The 19,521-nt window shown below is 32.0% G+C and overlaps 2 protein-coding genes across 2 annotated transcripts; both read right to left on the bottom strand.

Annotated features, from left to right (window-relative positions):
* Window positions 1-5,299: 5,299 nt before the first annotated feature.
* On the bottom strand, window positions 5,300-6,963 carry LOC104897876 (NAC domain-containing protein 2). The gene is made up of 3 exons (XM_010684838.4): window positions 6,659-6,963; window positions 6,270-6,550; window positions 5,300-5,896 (listed from the first exon to the last, which is right to left on the bottom strand). Exons 1-3 carry the CDS (start codon window positions 6,828-6,830, stop codon window positions 5,525-5,527), a joined length of 825 nt encoding a protein of 274 aa, XP_010683140.1. The 5' UTR covers window positions 6,831-6,963; the 3' UTR covers window positions 5,300-5,524.
* Window positions 6,964-16,793: 9,830 nt separating this feature from the next.
* On the bottom strand, window positions 16,794-18,798 carry LOC104897875 (hypothetical protein). The gene has a single exon (XM_010684837.4). It carries the CDS (start codon window positions 18,688-18,690, stop codon window positions 17,059-17,061), a length of 1,632 nt encoding a protein of 543 aa, XP_010683139.1. The 5' UTR covers window positions 18,691-18,798; the 3' UTR covers window positions 16,794-17,058.
* Window positions 18,799-19,521: the final 723 nt, after the last annotated feature.

Raw genomic sequence — 19,521 nt, 5'->3', positions numbered from 1 at the left:
GAGCACATATTTACATTTTGTTTATTCAGTCTACATGCGATCAGCCTAACGGAATTGCACTAAAATTGTCAAAAGGGTCGTGGATCAGTCAGCACTTGACTGGTTCAATTGTGTTGGCTGCTCAAACTTATCTTCTGCTTTCTTCTAACTTGTGATTTGGTAAATACTTTTTCCATGTCACTACCAAACCATGCACATGCAATGCACCAAACTCTTTGGAGCTAAGCATGCATCATATAGAATCCAAATATTCCCCGAATTCCTATCCATAAGGTCGTATATGCATATGCGCCAATTATGTCTGCATAATATTATATACTTATTAGCATATACTTTCCAATTTTCTCAAGGAAACATATAGCCTATGGATAGTTTTGACCAATGACCAAAACAATGATGGAAAAATAATACCATTAATTACTTGAAACAAGTCAAATATTGCTCAATTACTACTATAAAGTTTCATTTGATATATATATTGTTATGTACTCATGTTATATATTTAAGAAATAAGAGTTTATGTCAGTTAGATAATTCGTTTCAAAGGTAGGAGAATATATTATAAAGAATTTATACTTTGATCAATTACTTTTGTGATTCTTTCTCTATGTGAAATGGATTGTCATATCGTCGTAGCTTTTGATATTAAAGAAAATTATATTATTTTTTATAAATTCTATTTCAAATATTTGTACCCACTACTTTTATATAGGGACCTATATATTAAGAAGTCCAATCATAAATTATTTATGTATAAGAAAAGGTGGTACACCCTCAGTTAATTATGAAATATCAATAATGATAGTTGTGAACAGAGTTATTTACAAAGTTTTTTTTATTCCAATCGGCTAAAAGTTCAGTTGGACTCAACTCGGTTAAAGTTAGATTATTCATAATACCACTACTTAAAACAAGTCAAAATGTCTCAATTACTATAAAGCTTAAATTGATATAATATTCTTATGTACTCATGTCATATACTTAAACAAAACAAGAGTTCAAGATAATTCGCCAGATCATTTCAGACGTAGGAGAATATATCATATATAATCAATATATACTTTGATCAATTACTTTATAATTCTTTCTCTATTCGAAATTCGTTGTCGTATTATCGCAATTAAGTTAACAACCTATCATAATTAAGAAAGTGATATTATTTTTATACAATATATTTCAATTTATTTATATGTGTATCCATTACTTTTATTAAGAGACCTATTAAGAAGTCCAATCATGAATTATTAAAATATAAGAAAAGGTGAAAATACATATTCTCAAAGTCTTTCTAAAACAATACTATATCTGTTCCATAAAAAAAACAATCATTGGCTGGTAAGGCATGCATAGCATGCTAAGGACATACCCCAGCATAATGCTGGGGGTAAGGATCGAACCCCTGATCTCAAAGGCCAATGGGGAGCACTCTACCCACTTGAGCTAACTCCTATCCTTATGTGATAACTTTTCTATGATCTATACAAATGTTTCTAGCTTTTTCCTCGATAAGGATTCATCCTTAAAAAAAGTTTGGTAATTGTAGTCAAAGAGAAAAGAAATCAAAGAGGTCTATTAACTAAAAAACTATTGGAATGAGTTATCATCATCATCTTGTACTAGTCATAACTCATAAGCATTAAGGATATTCCTTTAATTTGTTAACAATGTGGTCCTAAACTCTTAATTGTAAGCTTCTCCTAAATCGGAAATAAAAGGTACCATACTTTCTTTGGTTTGAATAGATAAAGTTAATTAGTCATCATGAAAATGATACTCCTAACATACACGTAAATTAACAAAATTAAACATGGAGTTATCATTGTACGAATATGATGTCATTGTAATATTATGGTATGGTTATTTATTACTCACGCGGATGTGTCGAAGTGGCTATGCCGATAACCTTATCTTATGCCTACATTATTGTAACTTTCTTTATCTCCTTTCCAATTATAGAGGCACATTGAAAGGCCTAAGCTTAATTAATTATGTGACTTGTTAACAAAGATTTTGTTGGTTCCTTCGTTGTTTCATGATTAACTAGTCACTCTATTATTCTAGAAGAACATATAAAAATTGGGGAATGGGGTGAGGATAGCTAGTACAAACTTATCACAAAATATTGGGAATAAGTTAAGCTGATGGATTGGGTTCGATAAAATTAAGCTTGCTGGGAGATTATAAGTGTCTTTTAATAAAATTTAGTAAAGTAATCGATTATGATAAAGGATCAAATTTTGCAGTTTTTTCTTCTACGGTACCTTAATGTGACATATGTCATGATTGTAGAAGGGGTTCAAGAATCAGTTTTCTTTTTCTAAGATCTAAAATTACTTATTTTGGCTTTTTTCTTAATTCGTCGGTTGGTCTTTTACCTTAACTTCCCCTGGCATAGATCTCCCATGCCGCTTCCTCTGTCTATCCTCGATCAGTATTGTATGCTCTCGATGATTCTTTGGAATCTATTATTCCTCAAATTCTCTCACTCAACACCACATCTTCAACATAATCTGGTTAAAGCCTTCTTCTGTGAAGAGTTACTAATAATAATAACAACAACAAAAAAACATATCCCTAGCTTTTGATATAAAAAAAAGGCACAATGTCGAAGATTTTAGTACTTGATAAATTTGATATGATTGAAAATGGGCATGGACTACCATTTCACGTTTATATTTAATACTAATCAATAAATGACAGTAGTCGTAGGTGTTGCTGCCAATGGGGTAGTGAGAAAAGAAGAGGGAAACGAGAGGGGTAGAAAGAAAAGCAATTTACAGTGACTCAATTATTAGTGATTAAACCCCATTTATGATAAAATGGTAGTATATTGAAATAAATTTGTTGTATAAGATAGTTTTTTGAAAGAAAATTTTTAAAAGTTAATTTTTTGAAATTTTTTTATTATAAAAGGTAGTTTCATGAAATTTTTCCATAATATAAACTAGTATAAAGTATTCAACTCTACACGTGAATACATGACGCTTCCCACATTCCACAATCCCACTTGTTTCGATCAACAAGTCAAGGGCGCCGGCTATTAGTGATCCTAATTCCTAGGTGCAAAAGGTCCAATGAGTTTCTAAATTTATTTATCTAAAAGGAAGAGAATAAAAGCAAAAAAACACCGACATTTGCCGTCAGATATTGAACTTTATTTGATCTTTTATCCCAAGTGCATTTTTTCTTGGTACATGCGTTTCATTGAGAAAGATTATAGAAAGTAAAAACTCACTAGTATATTATACAACCATTCTAATTTTGTTTGAAAGAAATTGTGGAATGGAAAATAGTGAAAATTGTAGTAATTCAGCAATCAGGAATTCGAGATCACAATGACATGATCACATGACATTAACATTCAACATTGTCGAGCTCTAGTCGTTATCCAAAATATGAAACCGGATTAACGGAATGTAGCTAAATGGCAAACAGTTTGACAACGAATAAATGATGTAAATGGTCTCTTATGCCCTCATTTATTAACTATGGTTACTTTATAAGTAGATATTTTCTATTTTTTTGTTTTTGGATCAAAAATTATACTGAAAGTATTGGGTCAGACCGTCTGACCCAATACTTTCCGTCGGACTGGCTGAGTCTAACTTAACGCGCGCGGGTTCTCGCCGTTGTTTCACATCACCGCCGTCTTCATTGAACACCCACCAACATCGCCGATTCGCCGCCGTTACTTGTAACCTAGATCTGAGGGTTCCAGATAAGTTTTTTTTTACGAAGAAGGGTACATGTCTCTTCGACGTGGTTTCATTTATTATCTGGCAATGGCGGCATAGTTCTACCATTATCTCCCTCCTTTCTGATTGATTATGTAAAGATGTATCAATCGAGATTTATTCTGATTGGTTAGATTTCAATGGAGTTGACAAAGTATTGAAGTTGATATATTGAGCATCTGTAATGTAGACCAAAGACTTGCCGAAGTGGTTAGAACTTTGAAGGTGCTAGGAAGTGAACACTAACCACATTTTTGTCTGAACATGAGTATGGAGTATCAGCTAAGAGGAATGAAGAAGAAGGAGAAAGTGAGAGAAAGCAGAGGTTAGTGTTTTGTTTTCTTTTCAGTTGGACTTTATTTTCTTTCAGTTGTATTTTGTTTTCTTTCATTTGGACTTTGTTTTCTTTCAGTTGGACCTTGTTTTCTTTCAGTTGGACTTTGTTTCGTAATATGTATACCAACTGAAACAAATAATGGACCAACTGAAACAAAAAATGGACCAACTGAAAGAAATAATGGGCCAACTGAAAGAAATAATGGACTAACTGAAAAAAAGAAAAAAAATGAAGACTACCTGAAAAAAAAATTAAGACTAACTGAAAAAAAATTGGAACCACCTGAAAGTCGTCCGACCAAAGATTATGGTCGGACGAGTCCGACACAATACGTTCTCAAAATTATATACACCTAAAAACAAATTTTGTACATACAAAAATTATTCAAAAAGTATTTTTGTACATCGATGTAACAAAAAAAACTGATCATACGAATGGAATAGTCCTATAATTCATATGTAAAAAATTATTCACATGCATCCTCCAAAACACAATAAAGGACTATTCCATTTGTATGATCAGCTTTTTTTTTTTTGGCACCTACTTGGACCCATCATAAAATAAAGGGTACTTTTAAACCGACACCTCTCGCAGATTAATCTGGTATGGATTTGCGAACAGATATTTTGGGATTGAGGAGGTAATACGGGGAAATCCTCTGTTAAAATGCCTCTAGTGGAGATCAAACTCTCAACCTTAGCTTGAAGCTGGAAAATTCTTTCCTTACCACTAGGCCAAGCTTAGCTTGGTGTATGATCAGAATATATAGTCTTTCCAAATGCATTAAGTATCTCTACATGTGTAGAAATACTTTTTTACTACTCTGCTCCATTATTATTATATTTATCTTTCACCAAATTTATTGCTTTTTTTTAGTTAATTGTAAATGACAATTACCTTTGCATCTTTTCGATAATCTATATTATATATCTAAAACCCAAGATTAAAAAAATGCCATGTTGCCACGTGTTTTCTCCCTTTCACTATACAATCAAATGAGATATATATACAACAATAAAAATGTGTGTTTCAAGACTCGAACCCATTGACCTCTCATTTGATATGCTAATGCACTAACCAACTACACTACAATACTCATGTTGGTTTTTGTGAGGGAAAAGTCATTTAAAGATAAGATACTATTTCTATTTCTGAAGACTTTAAATGCACGTTGGTAAATAATCCGGAACGTATCGCTCGGGATAAGAACTAATTATTACACTAAAAATCATATAATTAGTTTATTCATACCTATTAATTACACCTCTAATATTTACAGAAATCATCAAAAGAAATATTAGTAATCTCTACTTTGAGGTAAAAAAAAAAAAAAACAAGAAAACCAACATTTGATCAAGGAACAATAATATTTACAATTGGAGTTCCTAAGACTATATTCACTATGCACATGTATGTTGCATAACAATCTAGGAGGTGCTTTATAAAACTACTCCTATTTATAAAATGGGTTCCCATTTATCTGGTGGTAGCTTAATCCAATAGTATTCGGGTATGACAATATTGGGCCCATATTGGGGTCCATAATAACATTACTTCCCATGCTTGTTTGGTGATCAAAGCTTTCATTATATGATGTGTTGTCATTTAATAAGTGGGCAATTGGGCCCAAATAGTCCAAATCCAATAAGTAAGATAATGATTGAGACCTTGGGAACTTCAATGGTTGTTGATTTTGATCACTAGAAACATTGCTTTCTCCTCCAATGCTTAATTGCCCTTGTGGTGAAGCTAATTCCTCTGTTTTCTCCTCTACCCTTACCACATGCCTTTTCTTGTATATTCTACATAGCACCCAATCATCCAACTACAACAATTCAAAAATAACAACATTTTAGTCATAACACAAAGCTTACAATCGATTTATCAGATAAGGTAACGTAGTCAGTTAAACTGATCAATATAATTATCAATCGGTTAATTCTGTAACGTAGTCAATTAAACTGATCAATATAATTATCAATTGGTTAATTCTGTAACGTAGTCAGTTAAATTTATCAATATAATTGTCAGTCGGTTATTTCTGTAGCTGAAACTAGATTTAGTATTATATATTATAAAATTGTTCAAAAAGAAACAAGTGATCAAGTTGTTTAGGTCACATTTTCTTTAGATTGGTCATTTCATAGAAAAGTAAAGACAAAAACAAAAAGTGTCATAAAAAGTTGAGATTTACTTACCCTCATGGATCCATGTTGCTTGATAGGTAGATGTTTAGTCTCAGTTAAACGATATTCATGCATAATCCAATCAGTCTTAGAACCCTTAGGAGGTCTCCCCTTGTAAAACACAAGAGCCTTCTTAATACCAACATACTTAGCTCCACTATATATGGATTTATCCGTACCCGTGGCCTTCCAATAACCCGATAACGTCGCTCGATTGGGTCGGATTCCATTCGGATATTTCCTATCTCTTGGAGTAAAGAAGTACCATTCATTTTCACCAAAGACTGCCTTATCTACATAACATTAAACCAACCAAAAACATATCAGTATATATCATATTAACAAGCAGACGTTTCATTTAAAACAGAACGGAAGAAGTATATATTTTGCGAAATACTAACCGGGTAATTGCCAAGGATCAAACTTGTATATATCAATTTCAGGAATAATTGAAACAGGGCAAGGCTTAGACATGGCTTGATTTTTAAGGTAGTGTATGATTAATTCTTCATCAGTAGGATGAAACCTAAAACCAGGAGGAAGATTATTACTAGAACATCTTTTAGCATCCATTTTTTTTGATATGAATACTAATGATCTTTTTCTTCTTTTCTATTGGTTGGAAATTAGAGTATTTTTTTTTTTCTTGGCTGTAAATTTTAAGGGTGGGAAGAATGAAATGGGTGTTTGAAATGTTTGCAAGGAGATGTGAGGGGATTTTATGGGTGAGGATTATTTGTCTTGTAGTGGGAAGATGTGGAAAGATTAATATTAATGTTACGTCATGTTGATTAAGGAAGTTTTTGGCTTTTTTGACTTACATTATATTCCTAGGATGATGAGGATAATCCATGCTTGCAAGATTAGGTAAACTATAATATATGGTATTTTTGTTTTTCATATTTTTATCAAAGTTTTGAAATAATCAAAGTATGTTAAGGATTAGTCTATAAATGCGGTTAATTCATAATATAATGATAGAAATTTTATATTACACACAGTACAGTACTTCCTCTATAAAAAAAGAAAAAAAATCTTTACAATATGTGGTTAGAGATTCATATCACCAAAGAAGTGGCGAGTTATTGATAGATTCATATTAATGTATAGTTATATAATACTTCTTTCGTCTCATAATATATCGTTTGTTTGTTTTTTATATGATCTTCAAGATATATATTTGACCTTCAATATTTTCAATTTTGTATTAATAAAATATATAAAAAGTTGGTATTATGAGAATATATGTTGAGGTGAACTTAACAAAATCCTACATGAGTATGTTTTTTTGTTTATATTAATGAGAATATTTGGTCAAATATTTTAAAATTTGACCTCAAAGAGAGATAAACAAGCATTATGTTATAGGATGGAGGGTATTAAATTTTCTGATTTTAACTATATATTTAAATAGGCAAAAGCTAACAGACGCCTCGGGGGCGCTAGATAAAAAATATATAGTTGTATTTAATTACTCATATTTATATAAAATAATATAATAATGTATAATTCCCATTTAAATATATCAATGATAAAAGATTGTGCATTGAGAACTACGCAGAACTAAATGCTTCATCGGTGTCTTTTTACTTGTAACATTAAAGTTTGGCACAAGAACTTATAAGAGAAGAGAGATTGAGAGAGATAAAAAGGACCCCATATATTAGGAAAAAGTAAGAGATAATGTATTGCAAAATATATCTATATTACAAGTGTACAACTTTTTGAAAATGAAACACATAACAAATAAAAAAGAAACGAAGAAAGTAGTATAAAGCTTTTTAAAAAAAGTACAGAGATAGCAAGTAGCATCTTGTAGTATATGTATATATTTGAGTGGTTGTAAACTTGTAATGTTGTATCTTCAATTTGGTCCAAAAGGTTGTTTGCCTATAAATTGTATAGTACTTATTTATTGAATGTGTTGAAGTCAATTATTACATAATCCAGCTTACATGTGTATATTATGTGGATGTATCCATACAACTGAATCTCCCTCAAAATATTTATTAAGTTCTATTGTTATTTAAATGTGTGAACTATGGAGAACCTTCATTGACATCTAGAGTCTACCCGATAATATATACTTCCTCGTTTTATAATTCTTTAACATAATTACAATTTATGGTCAATGTTTATAAAAACTACATATTTAAATAAATCTAATAAAATCGATTTTTTTCTGCCTCCTCTCTTTTTTCTATCTCTCCTCTCACACAAAACCCTAATTTACGATATAGGGGCTATAAGCCATTTTTTCTCCTTTTGTTACTAGTATTTTTTATGTTTATGTTTCTAATGAATTGCAGTCTCTCTCTCATGGAGAGTTTTACTACCCATATAGTGAGAGTTTGGAGACTTTATTTTGGGGTTTTTGTATAATTCAAGATGTTGATTTGTTGATCGAAATTTGTGCGAGTTACAACAGATGTCAAGACTTCATTTACAATCACTTGAATTGAATCTAGTTCTACTTCAAAACTACAAAATATTGACAGACCCCCTTGCAGAAGGCTGCATCAGACAACGATGTGAAAGACGAGGGGTTTTAGAAGTGTTAGATCTACTCAACGATCGTGGTTTTTTCATATAAGAATTGTATCTATGGTTTTTTCACCAAATGCCCCGAGTTTCCATGAAATTCACCGGGTACCCCTGCACTTTTGAAAATACACGAGGTACCCCTCAGTTTCAACATAATACGCCCAAATACACCTTGATGACTAACGGTGTTGACTAACGACGTTAACTGTCGTTAATTGCCTTTAACTGTCGTTAGTCATTAACCCTTATTTGTTGTTTTCAACCCAAATACCGGACCCGGGATCGGGAATTTTTGTGGGCCGAGAACCTGTATAATCTGATCCAAATTCCGATCTGAAGATTTGTGCACACCCTTACCTGCACCATATTTATTAAGTACGTTCTCAATTTCTTTGTATTGTTCCTATTTAAAATCTTACTGTGAAAATAAATAAATACAACTTTGTAAAACGGAAGAAGCATTAATACTATATAACAAATATAGGTTGCTTAGGGCCGACTAATTAATAACGCACATAAAATACAAAAAGAACCATCTTCTAGTCTTGCCATTCACATTGGCACGCTTATGACTTGTGTGCTAAACTCGAATAGGAAAAAAGACTTTTTAAAAAAAAAAAAGAAGCTATCATGACATCACTTAGTTAATATGGATCGATCATTAATAAACAATTCTATATTCATCACTTAATTAGTTGATATGGATGATGAAGTACTATATCAATGTTTTTTTTGTTTCTTTTATCGACATTCGATAAGATATTATATATAATGCTGAAGTAGTACTCACAACTTCACAAGTGGACAAAACTATGAGTATCATTTTCTTATGTGCAGTTTTGAGGTTCATACTTAATAATGCACTCAAGTATCGAAGATTCTTTTTCAGAAAAAAAAAAAATTGTCCATTACATATCTGTATTAAGTAATCCGTTTCATATTATTGCTCCCTTCAATTGTAATTTCAGATACTAATCTATATATATATATATGAAGAGAGTGTGTACGAGTAGATCTTGGTTTTAATAATAATAACTAAATTTTAGTCCGAGTTATGCTTCGGATAATCATAAGTTTCATTTGTTAGTATTTTACATTGAAATTATAATAAATATTAATTAATTTAGTGATTTATACTTTAGTATACAAACTTGAGGTCATGGGATTATATACTAGTTATTACAGTTGTGAAATAGTATCAAAAATAAAACTTAAGAAATAGAGGAAAATACATCTCATACATGTCGAAAATAAACTATTCATCACGTCAAGTATAATAAGTAAAGATAGAATGAAATAAATTATGGTAATGATCGTAGTTTTAAAATTAATGGTTTGCAATAAGATTACTATTATAAGATAGAGCTATAATTTCAAAAGTATAATTTATATATTTTTTACTATTAAACAATATTAACATGATATTTACGTTATAATCATATATACTTTCTTCTTGTGTTTGTTTCTCTTCCATTGTATGGTCTCATGTAAAGCGTGATAGATGGGAACTTTGTTGCCCACCATTATTTAGCTAAGCTAACCCCTTTGGTGTTGAACAAATCTGGGAGAACCACTATCCTCCAGAAGTGGCTCCCTATATTTTGATGGACATTTTGTCCTTGGTTTAATACTACCTCTGTTTTTATTTAGTTGCAACGTTTTGACTTTCACGCTTACCAATGTACAATTTCAAATCGTTTTATCTCTAATTGTATATAAGTAAAAATTATAAAAATTTGATATTATGAAAGCTTACATCGAAACGAATCAAACAAGACCCCACATGACTATATTTTGTTTAACATATAAATCAATAAATGTGGTCAAATAAGAGAACATGAATAGTGCAATTTGTCAAACGTTGCAAGTAAAAGAGAACGGAGGTAGTATTAGCTAGCTTTCCCCTCAAAAAAAAAAAAAAAAATCATATATACTTTCTTTCTTCTAAAAATCTTTAGATCACCTTTTATCTTCAATTCAAATACTCCAATGAACTACACTACCTACTGGCTACCCATGCTGATATGAATATTTTTTTATTTTACTATAGTTTTAACTTCACTAGACTTGTGTGTTATTATCATACTTTGTTCCAATAAAATCGTGTATATATTATTTGTCATAAGTATTTGGAATCTAATGTACATATTACGTAAGGAGGGTCACGTGAAATAAGTGGATAAGGTTCTAAGTGAATCCATAGATGATGAAATTATTGCCTTAGCTCTAAACAAGGGTTAAAAAAAAGAAAAGCCAATCATATGCTTTAGCTCCAAGTCAGTACACTCATTGTGGTCTATCCAAATGCTTACGATTGCGCATAATTATGCTTTCTTAATTCTTAATTAGTGCTAATCCTGGTTCGTATACATAAAATTCCTACGTACTTTGCATTTTGGGAAAGCCAATGACCTATCTACATGAATTAGGGAGATCATTACCCCGATTATAATATCCACTACGGGCATGTTTTCTTCGACAGAATAGCTGAACTGAATTGAATTGAACCAAACTAAACTAAACTGAACTGAAATGAAATGAATAGTGATATGTGAGAATAAAAGTATTATTGTCCGGAGCTGAACTGAATTGAATTAAACTGAACTGAATTTAAAATAATTGGGGAGAACAAACCTTACAAGTTAGAAGTTACCCGATTATATAATTTTCAAGCTAATTTGAGATTGAGATGATGTGAGAAAAAAAATGTTTAGCATCCATAGAAAGAATTTGTATCATGATCTACTAAAATATTAGTAACGATTCTCTAATTTTATCCCAATCCACTAAAGTTTCTTTCTAAATTCATTAGGTTTTTATAATGAAAGCACTTAAATAGGTAGAATATTTTTTTAGTAATTCTTAGGAAAGGACAATAAATGAGATTAAATAATTTTGTTTGAAAAAGTCTATCATTTGATAGTTTAGGTGAGTTCCCTATAACTAGTTTCGATCCATTTTTCACTTACTAATATTTGTAGGGACAATATACAATTTTCAATCTAAATCAAATCGAATTAAATGCACATTTGAGTAATTTATTTGTATTTATATATAGCATGATGAGATTTTGATTTGTCAATATGATTGGTTTTGGATCAGGGGGGTTTATGATCACAAGGCTGAAATAACAAAACTTTTATTATCATCTTTTTTATTTTGAATTTAGTTTATGTATATTTTATTGCTTTTTAAGTCTTGTAATATATAAATATTGGTTTGAGATTTGTGTTTAATGTTTAAGACATTTTTTTTAATATTGCGAAAATTTACATTAATTAGAGAACGGAAATACAACCTTATGCTATCACAACTAAACATGAAACAGAAAGAACTGAATGCTAAAGTGAGTTTCACTTGCTCTTACATAACCTACGAATAAAAACCAACTTATTGACGTTTCAATCCAAATGAACCTTATCTTGGGCGGTTTTTGGTGGGGTTGGGTTATATGTCTTGGAGAAAAAGACGTGATATAATGAGAGGGAATTTGTTGAGATGTTAAACCCAACGATGTTCAGAGATAGATTGCCACATTTCATCTTGTAGAACCCTATGTTCACAAGTCGATAAATCCCAAGGTCTTTGAGCAGAAATTTCTTCCTGAAATTCTACTGAATGAAGTAACAAAGAAGTCACATGATTTGATGATTTATGGCCCTGCTTGGAGGGTGTCCAGAGTTCAGCATCATATGGCTGAAACTCAAAATGCGTTGCGATCAATACTTGCCCTAAAAATCAAGGGCATCCCACAAGTTGCATTTTTGAAGTGTGATGACTCCAAAATCACATGAACTTGGGACAAATTATACTAATTTAGTTCACCCAACATTGGGATCAGAATTCATTGATGTTCATTATTTGGTACAACTTATGAAATAATTTTAGCCTCTGGTTTTTTCTCTCTGGTTTTTTTCTCCATTATAGTGAAGAAATTCGAATCCCCCGCCTGTGGACGTAGGTCTATTTTGATTGAACCATATAAATCCTTGTGTTCTTTGTTTGTTCTTCTTTATTGTTTTCTCATCCTAATTATTTCATTAGTTTTGTTCCGCATTAATCAACTACAACACTTTGTTTTCTAACAGGATTGGATTGGACTCTAAATACAAAACACAAGTTATTTAGTATTTGATAAAGGGCAAATCCAAACCGAACTTACATCCTTCGCCTAGGAGATATATTACCCTATCCGGCCCAAAAAGATATTCTCATTTTTTTTTTACGTTTGTCAATGCGCATAAGTCTAAAATTATAAAAATTTAATTTTGATAATTGAAACGAGTCAAACAAAACCACCATATGATTATGTTTTTTCTAATACAATGGATTGAATTTAAAGGATTCTCCCAAATTTTAAATAGTGTCCAGATTTCAAAATGGTATGTCTGTTTAAAATGAATGGAGTATATAAAAGTTGAGAATAAAAAAAACACACATTAAAACTTACTTATATTTAACAACATTAAACATGATAATATAATACTTATTTTCCTATGTGATGCATGTATTTTTTTTTAAAAATTAACATTAATTCATTGATTCAAAGTCATACGACATCTACAACATAAGTCAAAACTAAACAAATACATATCAAAATGAAATAAATACAATTCTAATATGACAAAACCACGATCGTTGAGTAAATCTAACACTTCTGAAAACCCTCGTCTTCCATATCATTGTCTGATGCAGCCTTCTGCAAGGGGTCTATCGATCTTCTGTAATTTTGAAGTAGAACATGATTCAATTCAAGTGATTGTAAACGGAGTCTTGACATCTGTTGCAACTCCACACAAATTTCGATCAACAAATCAACCTCTTAATTTACACAAAAATCCAAAAACAAAGTCTCTAAACTCTCACATGGAGAGAGATAAAACCCAATATATACATGGGTAGATATAACCCGATATATGAGTAGAAAAACTCTCCATTAAAAATAGACTGGGGTTTATTACAAACATAACTAAATAAATAAAAACTAGTAACAAAAGGAGAAAAAAAAGCCTTACCATCGTCTAAAAGGATGGTAGTTGCCCCAAGGTTAAAAATTAGGATTTTGTGGGACCTTACATTTGGTTTTTTTTTAATAATCCTTACATTTGTGATGCATGTATTTATAATTTATGGTCGATGGAATAGTACTCCCTCTGTTTCAAAATATAAGTCATTTACGCTTTACGAAAATTTGCTTTGACCACAAATATCTGTCAAATACGATAAGTAAAAATTCTAAAAATTATACCGTTGGATTCGTCTTGAAAAATACTATGATTATATTATTTTTTAAAATTTTATATCAACATAAATTGAGAGTAATTAACGGTTAAAATTTGACCGCGAACATCGTGCGTGCCTTATATTGTGAAACGGATGGAGTAATGTTTATGCGAATATCTTGACAGTTTGACTAAATGTGTTAAAAGTATGATCCACAGGATGACGATACATGGGGAAAAGACGTGGCATGTAAGAAAACAAATTTGAAGAATATTCCATGAATTACAGCCGTCAGATTCGTATGTTTTGGGGTCCCTAATCACGCTATTAAGTTGGGTTCTATTACTTGACGCCATCTGTAATTTGTACTTAACCAACAAGACAGTTAATCATCCACGTACTATACTTTGAAAATTGACCACTTTCACCATGGACAACAAATAAGCAAGAAAATGCTGAACTAAGGTGAAAGAGACATCTTCTTATTACATTACTTTTGAATTTTCTTCAAATGCTTTTTTTCTTTCAAGTAGAATAACACAAACATCAACTAAAGATTAAGAAAGACTACTAAAATTCAAATAGCATTTGAGTTGCTTATATAGTGCGCAATATTTGGGGCTTCTTTTTATTCTATTTCCTTTTTTGAAGATGAATCCACATTCTTTTGGTTGAAGTATGGACCAAAAATAGCTAATGGTATTGACAACCTAGCTACCATTTTCCACATATGATAATACTAGACTCTTTTGTAACACATTGCACACCTAAATGATGATGAAGTATTAATAATCCTATTAAGAAATTATCGGTAGCTTTTATCAGTTTTTATCACGTTGATGCCTCATTAGTGTCCCCGTTGTAACCTTTATACGACTCACATATACATTATCAATAACTTAAGCTACACCGTCGACTAATGATACAATGTGTCACATATATTATTTTGTATTTCTTAAATATATCAAGGTGTACCTAATATAGGCACATCTAAGGTCTTATGTATCTTTTACAATGTAAAAAAAAAATATTAGATTTATCCTTCAAGAATCAAGACATAAAATATATTACCTTAAACGTACCTTTAATTCACATATCTTCGAGTATATAATTGAGATCTTAACTTCTTAAATCGACATGATAACACGAATTGTAAAAGATTTTCTAATGTTAGAATATATGTTTAATTTAAAGCGAGTGTCTATTAAATGTTAAAGAGTACGAAGAGGTGGCTATCAAATTTTGTATCAACTCTTTTGTCCTTTTCATATATCCCTCATAACAATAAAATTTCTTTAGTGAATCCAGTCGAACTTGACCTTTGTTACTCAACTCGACTCATATCACTACATTCGAGATTAAGCCGAGTCTCAAATTCTCTGAGCACTAATAAATTATCAACTTCTACTTATAACATATTTTATTCTAAGCTTTTGCTAATTTTTAAAGGCCTCTGTAAGTATCGTCCAATAGTATTCTACTTAATTACAAATTAATTATTGTATGGAAAGTAAATCAAATATTTGATAACTTTCTCTTCATTATGATTCTTCCAAGTTGAATGTAGATTTACTAGTCTCATGAAAATCTCAAGCTTAGGCTTCAATCTCTATTAGGTTCAAAATATAAAGATGCACCATGTTTGATGTTGGCTCATTCCTTTTACAAGTTGTTATCGAATGTGGTTTAAAGTCAGTGGTAAATGATCTGCCACATAGCTAACCCTTTCTTCCTTTTGCAAATTCATGAACGTAAAAGAAAAGTATATTACAAAAGACTAAAGTCTAAAGTAGATTGCAAGTAGAAAGCAACAGTTTCTCAACTTAGTCCATTTGGCTAACCTATGTTAACGCATCATTTTCAATCATTTATAATCTAGGCAATCATTTATATCAGCTAAATGTCATCACAAAATGTCAAGATGTAATGTAATAGAATATAACATAGTATAGCTCAAGTATATGTAAAGATTAGTGTTTATCGATTACAGAATCACATACGTTATGCGACACAATACTTATTACTTAGGAGTTAGCACTACCTTGCAGGCTTGCACTTGTTACTTAGGTAGAAATTGTGAAGTACCAAGTAACACTTCATCAATTGGCTAAGCAAAGAACAACTAACGAGGGGGAGCTACCAAGTAAAAGCGAAAGAAAATCTGAGAGAAGCGAAACCCTAGGCGAAACCAAGAGCCTTTCCTTAGCTGTCAAACCCTAGGGCTCGACGACCGCCTGAGTCGCCTCTGTGCCCTCACGACGGTCGTCGAGCTCTTCCCCCCCCCCCCCTTTTCTTTTCGGTTCCACCTCGAAGATTCTAGATCTGGTCTCGTCGTTGCTCCTCTATGGCTTTCCCGTGTTTTCGTCGTCTTTGCCGCGGAGTTTCCCCCTCCCTTGATCGTCGGTTAGTCCTCCCCACCCCCTGTTTCTTTTCTTTAATTTGTTTCGTAGGTTTTCCACCCTCCTCCCGTAGTTTAGTCGCGTCGGGCTTCCCCCTCCCCCTCCCCTAGTTGTGTGTTGGGTCTCCTCCTCTCTGTCGATTTTATTTGTTTCTGTTTTTTAGGGCATGTACGAGCTACTAAAGCTCTTCTAGATGTTTCTTTGTGTTTATGTTTGATTGTACTAGAAATAGGTCGTACTTGGTTGTTTAATTAATGCAAGTTTTCCCGATGTCAAAAAAAAAAACTGTGAAGTGAGTTAAGATTCCATAATAATTACTTTTAAGAAGAAAAAAAATTGGTTAGAGCATTTGGATGTTCACAAAACAATATGTATCAATTTGTCTTTGGTTGTATTAGCAATCTAATTATGCAGAAGTTACAAGGACCCTTGACAAACATGATTGTCTTGCTACCAACAACTTGTACAAGACATAAATTCTAAGCAATCATCTCTTAAAGTTGAAACTTAAAAGGAGTTAAAACAACTAGCTAATTTTTCTCTACTAATTCATTTAAGAATTAAGAATAATTAGAGCATAAGAATGTTGTTGAACTAAGAAAACAAAGCATGCTACTAAGCTAGTAGCACTACTATTATTCATGAACTCCAAGCTCAAGTAGAATCCTCAATGCTTGTTTCTTCACAACCTTCCCATAAACACCTCTTCCTAACTTGATTGCCCTTTCCGTTTCTCCAAATCCACAACCACTTTTCTTCAATTTCCTTATAAGCACCTTAAGAACTCTTTCATCACTCCCAATTGCTTCCATTAAGCTATCAACAATAGGCTCCAATGCAGGCATCTTCCTCCCCCATCTCCTTATGATCTTGTCCGATTCATACGCCTCCGAAATAGCCTTCCAAAATGATGCTCTAAAGTAACCTTTCTCCTTTCCTCTCACCACCCATCTCCTCATACATTCCTCCAACCGAAATATGGCACAACCAACATCCACTCCTCTTTCGAGCCCTCTTTCGATGTCACCCATCTCTGGCTTAGATTGCATTTCTTCTTCATATTTGCACCTCTTACACTCACATTTAAAACCCCATGTTTTCGCCATTTCTTTCCGTTTGCTCAATGGAGAAAGAACATCATAGTAAGCAAATGTGACCTCTTCCCCTGCCTTCACTTCCCTAGAAGCAAGAACAAGCACATAATCACCTATATGCAACCGCCTTACATTCGGAATACAAGAATGGTTTATAAAAGAAGGGAGCAACCATAAGCCCACACCATAATAATCACTGTTTTTCCCAACAACTTTGGCAGAAACTGCATCTTCAACAAGTGAATTCACATCTAGTATACTCAAAATCTTATCAACATCCACATCAAGCTTCTCATTTGGGAAAAATCCTGCTTTAGTTTCAGGCTTGAAGAGACTAATATCAGGGATGTCAAGATCTTCCTCATTTTCACCAATTGACAACTTAGTAATCAAATGACAAAATTTGAGACATTTTGAGGTAGATTCATTAACTTTATCAATAAAATTCTTCCACATAACCAATTGTGCATTTTCACCCAAACTACCATTACTAGATTTAGGTAATATGCATCTTTCAGTAGCAACTGCTTTAGTAACCAAAATCAAACCTCCAACATCAATATTCTTAGTGGAAAACAAACCTCTACCACTAATTTTAGATCTTCTAATCTCAACATTACCCACAAATTCACCAAGTTCAGGACATATCCCAGATAACCCACTTGTAACCCAATTAGAAACATCAAAATTACCAGTTCTTGACAAATAATCAAGCTTTTTGCATTTCTCAATGAACCCATTTAACATCTCTAAATTCCCATTATTACAATGTGACTCAAGAAGTAAACCCTTCTTAAAACAATCCAAAGCCAAAGAATATCTATTGAGATTAAGCAAGATTTTACCTTTACAAACCATTGTTTTGAAATGGGTATTGTCAATTTGAAGAGCTTCCTCACAATCCTTGAGTGCTTCCTCAAGATCCCTTGATCGGAATCGAGCTTCGGCTCGATTCGAGAGGGATAAACAGAGGGATTTCTGGAGCTTTAAGAGGTCAGATTTTTGATTGGTATTAAAGATTTGTTGTTGGCAAAGAGAGATGAATTGAGAGTAAGTTTTAATTGATTCATTCCAATCTTCTCTTAGAAGAAATTCTGTGGCTTTTGATCTGAGTTTCTGTAATGTTGTTTCTTCTTCCATGTCTGCTTTATGAGATTGCTCTTTCTCTCTCATCTCTATTCTCTGATCACTAATGGTGTGGAGTTTATTCTTTGTTGTGTGTTTAATGTTTCTGTTAGATTTGAATTCCGGATGATTGTAACGGTCATCTTGAGATATAAGAATAAACTATAAAGATGATGCGTTTTGTTTTTTGTAACGGCTAGCCACATGAAACTTTTATCCCTAGAATTCGAACACTGAACTTTAAAATGAAATATGAGAGTTTAATCACTAATTTATTACAATTTTAATGTTTAATGTTTTAAAGTAAATATGCAGACAAGTTATTTGATCTTTAACCCTTTTATTAAATGATAACATTCTCTTACCCAAATTGCATTGAAATTGTTATTTTTATCCCTAATTTCTTATAAGTTTTTTAAAAACAACTTATCATGTCATAGCGTCTATTTCAAATCTGGCACTAGACAAAATATTACGAGAAGCTAATAGAATCAATTACGAAATTTATTAGGGGTATTCTACATTATATCCTTGTGTTTTGAGAATATTTATAGTACACCTGGGTGTACCATGCTCATGGTACACCCAAGACTATTTTCTCCAAATGAGCAAAACGAGCCAATGAGCATATGAGTAAAACGAGCGAATGAGCAAATGAGCAAAACGAGCGAATGAGCAAATGAGCAAACATTTCTACTCATTTAAGAAAATGAGCACACACTTTTATTACAAATTGAGCAAAATGAGCAAATGAGTAAATAAGCAAAATGTCCATATGAGCAAATTTGGTGTCAAATGAGCACCTGAAGTTCTAATTTATTACAAAAATACCCCTGGGTGTACCATGCTCATGGTACACCCGGGTGTACCATGAGTGAA

This window comes from Beta vulgaris, chromosome 6 (assembly GCF_026745355.1).
Source record: "Beta vulgaris subsp. vulgaris cultivar EL10 chromosome 6, EL10.2, whole genome shotgun sequence".
In the NCBI taxonomy this organism is placed as follows: Eukaryota; Viridiplantae; Streptophyta; class Magnoliopsida; order Caryophyllales; family Amaranthaceae; genus Beta; species Beta vulgaris.
The sequence above is the reverse complement of the archived record's forward strand: the minus strand, read 5'-3'. Positions and strand labels throughout refer to the sequence as shown.

What these genes read in the sequence shown, in the direction of transcription:
- LOC104897875 (XM_010684837.4), bottom strand. Translation starts at nt 18,690, where the DNA reads ATGAGAGAGAAAGAGCAATCTCATAAAGCAGACATGGAAGAAGAAACA.
- LOC104897876 (XM_010684838.4), bottom strand. Translation starts at nt 6,830, where the DNA reads ATGGATGCTAAAAGATGTTCTAGTAATAATCTTCCTCCTGGTTTTAGG. An exon ending in TGATCCTTGGCAATTACCCG is followed by an intron (nt 6,551 to 6,658) that starts GTTAGTATTTCG and finishes AATGTTATGTAG; the next exon opens with ATAAGGCAGTCTTTGGTGAA. An exon ending in AGCAACATGGATCCATGAGG is followed by an intron (nt 5,897 to 6,269) that starts GTAAGTAAATCT and finishes GAATTGTTGTAG; the next exon opens with TTGGATGATTGGGTGCTATG.